This window comes from Labrus bergylta, chromosome 9 (genome assembly GCF_963930695.1).
Source record: "Labrus bergylta chromosome 9, fLabBer1.1, whole genome shotgun sequence".
Classification (NCBI taxonomy): domain Eukaryota; kingdom Metazoa; phylum Chordata; class Actinopteri; order Labriformes; family Labridae; genus Labrus; species Labrus bergylta.
The window spans coordinates 15,310,873-15,321,204 of record NC_089203.1 but is presented as its reverse complement, the minus strand read 5'-3'; the positions used below and the strand labels follow the sequence as shown (position 1 = coordinate 15,321,204).

Sequence of the window (10,332 nt, the reverse complement as noted above, 5' to 3'; positions counted from 1 at the left end):
AGATGAATGTCATCAGAGAGGGCGACAAATAATAATATCCGCTCATTTGTCCTTTAAAGAATTTGCTCTTGCCTGGACAATGTAAACGACTAATTTACAAATAAAAAAAAAAAGAGCGCTTTTTTATTTTTGCGATCACCTTACTGAGATTGCGAAATTACGAGCGGCACTTGAACGCAATTTAATTCAATTGCGCAGTTCAGGGACCGATATCTGCGTGTTGTCAGCTTAGACTGCAGGTTGTCAGTCTGTGGTCGTATCTCTCATCAAAGTGTGTGAAAGAGGTAAGTGTTGTAGAAATTGTAGGGATTAAGTAGTCATTAATAATAAATGAGCAGGAGACACTCTTGTCATGGGGTTAGGGCTATATCAGGAAGAGTTTCTCAGGATAACTTCGCCATCCTCGGAAATATTTTTTTTTTTTTAACTCGGATATACGACAATTTAGCCTTAGTAAATTTAGTTTATTCTATCGGTTATTAAACTGTCCTAAATTGAAAACTTTTTTGGTTAAACTTGGTGAGCGACTGTTATTTCATTTTTTAAAGAGGCGTTTACGTGGTATCTGAAAGATCGTAAATATAGGTTGGCATGTTTAGCCGAAGTGGTTGCCAACTTGCCTTTAAGCCGGTTACCGTTTTTCCGAGGAAACACTTGCTACCTTACACACTTATTATTTCGGTTCTTCAGCCTGGTAGCTATTTCAATCTTGCGTCATATGTCACACGGCAGGCTACTTGTTTGGTCCGGGATGTTATGTTATTCCGTTTTTCCCTTTCTGCCGGCACGCCGTGAATGTAGCATACCGCTGACGCAAGAGGGATTTAGGGCACATTGTTAGGCCTAATGGATACAGGTGCCACCTCCCTAATTCTACTCTTGTTTCAGTGATGAGAGATTTATGTGTAACAACAATAGAGATTTCCCCTAACTTCTGTATGCGTTTTAGTTCGTCAAAAAAGTTTTCGCTTGGTTCGTATACGACTTAAACTCTTCTCTCTGCTCAGATGTCTGCTGCTCTGAGTCTGCGTTTGCTCCACTGCTACTCAAATCCAGGTACTCCTGAAGCAGATATCACACAATACTCTCTGTATGCACAAAAGGAGTATTTGTCAATTCATATTTGAATGTATTTTCAGGAACTTTTGGATACGGTCCCGGCGTCATAAGGTCTTTCAGTATCAGTGTGCAGAAACATGGCTACAGTAAGTTTTGCTTTTAAACTATTCAGTGATGTTCATATGAGGCATCCTCGGTAGATTGACCACATGTTTGACATTGTCTAACTATTGGCTCCTCTCTTATGCTCCCCTTGCAGAGTATGTAAATGCCCTGGAGGTGCCAACAGATATGAAATCCATCACTGACAGGGCTGCAACAACCCTCCTCTGGACTGAACTCTTTAGAGGTCACACATCGCATACATACATATGATAAAGTTTTTGTTGTTGTGAACAAATTTGGTGAAAAGAAAGAAGAGGGCAACTTATTTGCCATACAAACAAGTGGCATCTGTGTCTGATATATATCCCTCCTTGGAACTCCAGAAAATAATAAAACATAAACATTTGTCAAATTGTTGCAGGTTCCTTTTGATGAGTACTCAATAGTACGCCAGATAAGCTGAAAATAGTTGTCCTGACTTAGTTTAATATTATGAGAGGGAGGAAATCACAAAGCATCAGACGAACACTTTATATTGTTGCCCTTTTTGTAAAGAGAGAGAAGATTCAAATCTCATAGTGATCAGGTAGCAGCAGCAGCACAATACAAACAAGCCAATGCATTTAATATCCTTATTTTTCCATTTTAAATAATACTCCAGTATTCCCTCCAAAAAAAGTCAAAAGTCTATGCTCTATGCACAACATCATGACACAAGTGACTCCCTTTTTTTTTAAAGTTACCAAATATATCTATGAGCTGTAAAATGAGCATGCAACTTTGTAATGTTATGAATTGTTGAAACACTGTATTTGTGGTGTCTTATCAACCTATGAGGGTTGGGCATGATCCCTAAATAAAATACAATCAATCAATCAATCAATCAATCAAACAATCAATCAATCAATCAATCAATCAATCAAACAATCAATCAATCAATCAATCAAACAATTAATCAATCAATCAATCAATCAATCAACCTGTTTTTGAGATTTAGTCTTGATTGTAAATATGAAAGCTTAAGGCTGTGTCTCAGACAGTGTAGAGAAGGAAGCGCATCAAAAGTCTACTCATTGCATTGTTGTTTTTGTTCCTTTACAATTGATGACAATAAAAATGTGCCAAATATTTTCAGGATGGCAGATTTTCTCAGACCTAATGCTCAAATGCTGTTATAATGTTGTACTGTCAAAGTAGGGAATCTAACATTACGTTAAGTGTTCTTATTATGTTGGCATGTTCAGAAAGACAATCAGAATCAGAATCAGAATCAGAATCAGAATCAGAATCGGGTTTTATTGCCAATTACATTTACACATACAAGGAATTTGACTTGGTGTATTGGTGCTAAACAATTAACAAGGAAATAAAGCAGAATAGCAACAACTTAAATAATACAGTATAAGAAGCTATTACAATATATAAAATAGAATTTGAAAATGTTAAATATAAAAAATAAAAAACACAAAATGTACAAAAGGTGCAATGTAGGAGCTGTGCAGTGAACTATGAGAAAAAATCTTAGTGTGTGTAACTACTCACAGAGTGCATGTAAGGAAAATAAATGTAAAGTCCAGTGGGTGTTAATGTAACGAATAAAGAACAGTTTCAGCATTCACATTACTTTGATGTTTTACTGACTGTAGGGCTGATGAGACTCTGGGTTATGTGGGAGGACGGGGGAGGGCAGGGACATTGTTCATTAGGCTGACAGCAGAGGGGAAGAAACTGTTTTTGTGGCAAACATGGAACACTGGGCTATGTTAAAACATACTTGATAACTTGTTAGCCGCTGTTAGATATCACCTTATGTAACCACTTCCAAGCTAACTTAAGCATTTAATCATGTTACAGGTTACAATAGGAAAGGCGTAAATTCCTAGCTCATTGTAATATTAGCTTTGAACAAGCTTGGGCCAAACCTGGACCACAGTTGAGACGTCAGAAAAACAAACACTTTGTGAATATGTTGAATAACACAGCTGGTGTCTTTAAAGTGAGTCTTAACATATTGGGCTCTGCGACCACACCTCTCTGCAGGTTTGGGGATGACATTGAGCTACCTGTTCCGTGAACCTGCCACCATCAACTACCCGTTTGAGAAGGGTCCTCTGTCTCCTCGCTTCCGTGGAGAGCACGCCCTCCGTCGTTACCCTAGCGGAGAGGAGCGCTGCATTGCTTGTAAGCTGTGTGAGGCCATTTGCCCCGCTCAGGTAAACAAAAACTGTATTTTTTCAATAAAGATGGAGCCATTGTTTGTGGTAATCAGATAGACTCCTTGTACTATTATTTGAGTGCTATCTCTTTAAAATCATAGCGTCTCTTTCCTTGTTTCTTCTTTACAGATACAGTTCAGACGGATACATGGTAATATGAAGAAGTTGTGTCTGTCCTCTGACTTTGTTTTTGTCTCCTCTGCACCAGGCCATTACAATTGAAGCTGAGACTCGTGCTGATGGCAGCAGGAGAACTACACGCTATGACATCGATATGACCAAATGTATCTACTGTGGCTTTTGCCAGGAGGCCTGTCCTGTTGATGCCATTGTCGAGGTAAAAATGGGATAATTCTAAATACTCAATGGAGCTGAAAAATATGTAAATTAAGAAGAGTCAGCTTGTGTTTCTTTTAATTTCCTAGGAAATACAAACGGTTGATCATACAGATTGCTCACCTCAATTTAATTTCCTAAGTTTTCAAAGGGGAAATTGTCCTTTTGAGACTTATAAATGGGCATTATGCATTTTGCTTGCTATCAAAACTGAATATTTTATATCATCTATGAGGATTTAGATGCTGAATTTGTATTTTTCCCGAATCCCTCCCTCAGGGTCCAAACTTCGAGTTTTCCACAGAGACTCACGAGGAGCTGCTGTACAACAAAGAGAAGTTGCTCAACAATGGAGACCGTTGGGAGGCTGAGATAGCAGCCAACATACAGGCAGACTACCTGTACAGATAGAGTCACTATTTTATGTTTACACTGCCACCAAAGATGTGTCGTACATAAATATATATCTTATCATGCTGCTATGCATTAAAGAGATTATTTGTAGCTTTAAGGATATTCAAGAGACTTGCTTATAAAAAGTAAAGCACCTTGAAGCCTCAGATTCTGTTGTCAAACTTATTAATTAACGCACAATTCTAACTTCTTCTGGAGTCAAAATAAATGATGTTGACCTTAAAGTCTGTTAACCCATGAAGCAAATGCACTGTATGTTGTGGTGTATTTTCAGCTGCACTTTAAAAGCCTGTTATGCCTCAATATAGCGGTTAGGCAATCAATGAATATTCACATGTAATGTTGCAAAGGCTTCTAAAATACTATAATAAATGATGTTTTCAAACCTTCAAAGTTCAATCTTGTTGCATTGCTTGTGAAGTTTAAAATGTTGTAAACAAGTTGCTTAATTCAAGACTTTTTCAAAAAAATTGAGAATTCAGCTTCTAACCTAGTTATTGTGCTAAGAACCTCAGAGAGACTTTTTCTAGTGATTTGACTGTCCTTAGTGACATCAGCCTGGCATCTAGCACCACTGTTAGGAATCTAGGAGTTCTTTTTGATCAAGATATGTCTTTTAGCTCTCACATCAGGCAAGTTTCAAGAACAGCCTATTTTCACCTTCGTAATATATCCAAGATCAGGAATAACCTGTCGCAAAATGATGCAGAAAAACTAGTTCATGCATTTGTTACCTCCAGATTGGATTATTGTAACTCTCTTTTGTCAGGGTGCTCTGGCAAGTCTCTAAAGACTCTTCAACTGGTCCAGAACACTGCAGCTCGTGTACTGACCAGAACCAGGAAAAGGGACCACATTACTCCTGTCTTGGCTTCTCTGCACTGGCTCCTTATACAGTCTAGAATAGAATTCAAGATCCTTCTTCTCACTTACAAAGCTCTAAATGGCCAGGCACCATCTTATCTTAAGGAGCTACTAGTGCCGTACTGTCCCTCGAGAGCGTTGCGGTCCCGGAGTGCAGGCCTGCTGGTGGTACCTACAGTCTCTAAGTGTACTATGGGGGGTAAAGCCTTCAGTTATCGGGCTCCTCTCCTCTGGAACCGCCTTCCAGCCGGGGTCCGGGAGGCAGACACAGTCTGTATTTTTAAGAATAGACTTAAAACTTTCCTTTTTGATAAATCTTATAGTTAGTGCTGGTGTAGCCAAGCTCTTAGTTATGCTGCTATAGGCTTAGACTACCGGGGGAACTGGCACCTTGAGCTCCTCTCTCTCTCTCTCTCGCTCTCTGTGCATATACAGTACATCATATTACTGCATGTATCTATCTGTAAATCTCAGTCACCAACCACCTACTTTCCTGAGAGCTCTTGAGCTCTCTTAGGCTCCTCAAGATCGTTGGTTGACGGCCTGCCAGAACAACCCCCCCTCCCCACCAGATTGTTGATGGACGGTTTGCCTCCCCCCACCCCCTTGCTCCCTATCCCTCTTCCTGCATCTTATCCCATCTCTCCCCCTATCCCTTTCCAAGCTGGCCCGAAGATTTCTGCCTTTTAATAAGGCAGTTTTTTCTTACCACTGTAACTTTTGCTGCTTTGCTAAAGTGCTCATGATGGATAGGCCGGATCTTTATAACATAGCAATAAGTAAGGTCTTTTACCTGCTTTGTGTAACATAACAATGAGTAAGGTCTTTTTACCTGCTCTTTCGTAATGTTAACAGACAAAGAGTAAGGTATTTTACCTGCTTTTTGTAAAGTGTCTTGAGATAACACTTGTTATGAGTTGATGCTATACAAAAATAAATTGAATTGAATTGAATTAACACATTTATCAAGCAAAACTGATGATTTTCTTGTATGTTTAAACTCAAGATGGCCTCTGATGATTTTTCACGATTTTCTGTTGTGATAAATATCCAGAATTAATGTATCTGTCCAAAAAATAATCTGCATATTTGTGATAAATAATCCCCATAATGACTCAATTTTCTGAGATACATTATAAGGGGGGGGGGGAAGGTAGTGCATTTGCTCTATTTTAATACATCGTACAAATACAGTGATGGTATAAAATTATACTTGAGCACTTAAGAGTAGCGTGATTGTGTAATAATGGACATTTTGTGTTTCTAATAGTGTTTTTTTGGTGTTATGCACACATGCTGAATCATGTCCTATGCAGGCCTTAGTGAATGCAATGACATAAATTGCATTTTTACCGCTGCGGTGATCACGTGATAAGGGCGGAAACTGACTCATAGGCCACGCTGAATCTCCCGCGAACGCAGCCATTTACTTCTTCCCTCTCGTCGCAGCAACACCGGTGAGTCTCTTTATTATTCTCTCTCAGCGGGACATCCTGTTTTTATTTTTTATTTTTTTATAAGTTCTTGCTTTTCGGGGGCAATCCTGGAAAATAAGACGCAGCATTGAGGTATACTTAAAACTACAAGCGGTGGTTCAAGAGTAACAAACGAGCAGGTTGAACAACTTGGATCAAGGCCTGTGATTTCTCTGTGCTAACCACCCTAGCTAGCTTTAGCCGCTAGCTCTTACGCGGAGAGTTGCGTCCATGCCGCGTTAGCTAACAGGTTAGCAAGCACGGCTCTCCCTCCTTCCACTGCTTTGTTCTCGTGAATAGCTGTTATTTTTTTTTTACTCACAAGAGGAATGAGTTGTTGTTTTTTAAAAAGAATGTGAAAACACGTGCAGTCGACTTGATTCCTTAAGAAGCAGCTTTTGTTTTTTTTCACTGCATCGCGGAACACATTCTTCAAATGTTCTGTTTGTTGCAGGAGACTGGAAAAGTGCGGTCGCTCCGGAGTATGGCGCACTTACGTTACTTACGTTAATAGCTAGCAGTCGGTTTTGCCCAGGACTGCACGCTTATCAATAAACGACGATCTCATCATTAGGTGGTGCCACATACAGTGTGATCGTTCGTCCAGGAGGGGGGACAACGCACTGATGCTAGCACCAAAGGGGGCTTTCGAACGCTCGCTTTGGTAGAAAATTCTAGAACGTGGATTCTAGAATCCGAACATCGTAGTTGATCCGTTTTTTCTGCTGAACCTTTTGCGGTGATTCAAAGTCAGGGCTGCTTTTTTTTTTTTTGGTTGATCTGTTGTCTTGTAGTGGCTGATGCTTTGTGTTGCTATGCTAACCATTCTGTCTCGTTCTTTCCGACGCAGGTGAATCATGACCGAACAAACGTGGGTGGCACAGTTCAAGGTATGCATTTAATGTGTGTGTGTGTGTGTGTGTGTGTTTTAAATCAAGAAATGTGTCGTCATAGTAACCGCGTAGTCTTTTAGATTTTGTATTACTGGCGCTAAATCGTGCTAACGGTTGGTGTGTGTGTTTTTTTTATTTTTTTGAACCAGTATCAACCAGTTCAAACTAACTGGTGTTTTCTTTCAGCTGGTGTTAGTTGGAGATGGAGGCACCGGGAAGACGACTTTTGTGAAGAGGCACATCACAGGAGAGTTTGAGAAGAAATATGTTGGTGAGTATCTCTGTAGGAATGACTGACTCATGGGTATGATGTGTAATGAAGTACATCTACCATAATCACATGTTAAGTTAAATTGTACATGAGCTGTGCCAGAGCTGAGTAAACTTACTTACCTGCCCATCTTTGTGTATTGGTAGTGATGTATTCATCACATCACCATCAAGCCCTTGAATTTTTAACTTGTAACAAGTAAAAAAAAAAAGGCCAAACTAGGGGTTTATACTTAGAAGAACGTAGAAGTTAATGTGAAGTTATATATAATTTTTTATTTACCTTTTTCCGGGGGGGGGGGGGTGATCAACTTTTTATTGAAATTATACATAAGATGCTTATACACCTGAGCTTTAATGACTGAAACCAAAGACAACATCAATTTATCTATTTTATTTTTTTAAATCATGTTTTGAGATGCATATCCCCCCCCCCCCCCCCCCCCACTCAAAATGTCAGTTTCTTCCACCTAAAGAAAATCCAGTAACAGTTTGGCATAAACTAAATGCTGCATTTACTTTTTGTGTTTGAGGTTTTGTTCATCCACCAGGATGTATTTGTTGCCCTTAAACGAGATCATTTCAAAAGAAAAAACAAAGGAGATAACTCATTATAATAAATGCAGTGGGATTATCGGCAATATCTTTTTGCCGATATCTTTTTTTTTTTTTAAACATCTATGTCCCTTGACCTTTGTTCCTATCAATAAATCATCCATCATCATCTACTGTATCTCCAGCTGTTAAACAAATTGTCTTTGTCTGTACTTTCAGCTACTCTTGGTGTAGAGGTGCACCCGCTGATTTTCCATACCAACAGAGGAGCGGTCAAGTACAATGTTTGGGACACAGCCGGACAGGAGAAGTTCGGAGGGCTGAGAGATGGCTACTACATTCAAGGTACAATTCAAAATAATGAACATGCTATTCTTTTCTCTTTTTTTTTTTAAACCTTAAGTCTGATTGCATGCTATAAACATTTTTAATCTTCTACCTTTTTTTAAAAGTGTTAAATCTTTACTCCTGCCCCTACAGCTCAGTGTGCTATCATCATGTTTGACGTCACCTCAAGAGTCACCTATAAGAACGTACCGAACTGGCATCGTGACCTGGTCCGTGTCTGTGAGAACATTCCCATTGTCCTTTGCGGAAACAAAGTTGACATCAAAGACAGAAAAGTCAAAGCCAAGAGCATTGTGTTTCACCGCAAAAAGAACCTGCAGGTAACAACTGCTCTGTTTCCAAGTTATAGAAAGCATTGATTTAAGTCTGAATCTCTAATTCCTGTTTTACTGTGCTTTCCCCAGTACTATGACATTTCTGCAAAGAGTAACTACAACTTTGAGAAGCCTTTCCTGTGGCTAGCAAGGAAGTTGGTTGGCGATCCTAATCTGGAGTTTGTGGCTATGCCCGCACTTGCTCCCCCAGAGGTCCAGATGGACCCTGTTCTTGCAGCAAGATATGAGGAAGAACTTCAAGTGAGTATGACAATGAAGGTGTCATTTTTTTTTTACACTTATCGGGGTATCAATTTGCATTGGGACAGACATGATTCTTTTTTTTTTTTGTTGTTGTTCTTGTAGGTTGCATCACAAACCGCACTCCCTGATGAAGAAGATGACCTTTAACCTGTTACTTGCATTGTCCCTCTATCCCTCTACACCGTGGACAGGAAGCTGTTGGAATTTTCCCCCTTACTGTAAAATCCCTTTTCAGATTTTTTATTTGACATTTTTTTCTGTTTTAAAGCTAAGAAAAACTTGGTGAAATGGTTGTTGTTCTAATTTCACTGTTAAAGACGCACCCACCCTAGTGTTGTCGTTGGCACGGCAATGTGCTACTCTTCATCGTCAAGCAACCACCACTGCACTTACCCAGCTCACATAATGCTGTTGTATGGTGTAATGGAGGCACTAAGTGAAGAAAACTTTGAATAAAAACATTCTCAATTTAAAATGTCTGTTTTTTTTTTTTTTTTTAAACGCTTTAAAAAATCCTTTGGGGCCTGTGGCTTGTTTCCTGCATGTTATGCCCCCCTCTGTCTTTCTACACAATTTCTGACTATCCTCCTAAAAAATAAATCCACTGATGTCGGTTGATAAATACTTTAAATAGGCCTTCGTCTGTAGATTACAGTACATACCCTGAAATCAGGGGCTCAGGTCCTGTGTCTTTCTTAGCTTTTGTTTATGTTTAGGACTATTTATGTCTGTGCCAATAACATATCTCAATTGCTGTCTTCTATGCTCTAATGGGGCCTTGTTTTATATTGAACAGGCCAAAAACAAAAAATGCTTCATCGCCAAACGACACTAATTTGCACACCTTGTGAACTGGAATAAAATGTGTGTAGTTTGCCTTGCACCATTGTTCTTGGTAGATGGCAGAGACGGATACAACGCAAGTATCAACACACGTATGTTCATCTTGCTGTTTACCACCAGATGTCAGCCATGTTCTTCTATTCTAATTGCTTTAGCCGTTGGCAACAACATTACGTAACAGTTTTATGTTGCACATTCCTTGTGACGTGTTTCTACTAGTTTGTAAACTTATGTTAAGTAGTTTCAACAAGGGGATATGCATTGCAGATATTTGTTAAATTCTTCCAAGTTGAAATGAGCATGATAAATATCTGAAATAATTCATATTCATATGTTTCTTCATATTTCTACAATATAAATGCTAGTCATAGCCAAT

The 10,332-nt window shown here is 39.2% G+C and overlaps 2 protein-coding genes across 2 annotated transcripts; both read left to right on the top strand.

The window, feature by feature from the left end:
• Positions 1-137: 137 nt before the first annotated feature.
• Positions 138-4,529, top strand: ndufs8b (NADH:ubiquinone oxidoreductase core subunit S8b). Its single transcript, XM_020645832.3, has 7 exons — positions 138-284; positions 1,008-1,056; positions 1,140-1,205; positions 1,319-1,408; positions 3,205-3,377; positions 3,589-3,717; positions 3,996-4,529. The coding sequence occupies exons 2-7, from the start codon at positions 1,008-1,010 to the stop codon at positions 4,125-4,127; spliced, it is 639 nt and encodes a 212-aa protein (XP_020501488.1). The 5' UTR covers positions 138-284; the 3' UTR covers positions 4,128-4,529.
• Positions 4,530-6,349: 1,820 nt separating this feature from the next.
• ran (RAN, member RAS oncogene family) lies at positions 6,350-9,588 on the top strand. The gene is made up of 7 exons (XM_020627056.3): positions 6,350-6,451; positions 7,320-7,359; positions 7,549-7,633; positions 8,407-8,532; positions 8,668-8,855; positions 8,940-9,110; positions 9,216-9,588. The coding sequence occupies exons 2-7, from the start codon at positions 7,327-7,329 to the stop codon at positions 9,258-9,260; spliced, it is 648 nt and encodes a 215-aa protein (XP_020482712.1). The 5' UTR covers positions 6,350-6,451; positions 7,320-7,326; the 3' UTR covers positions 9,261-9,588.
• Positions 9,589-10,332: the final 744 nt, after the last annotated feature.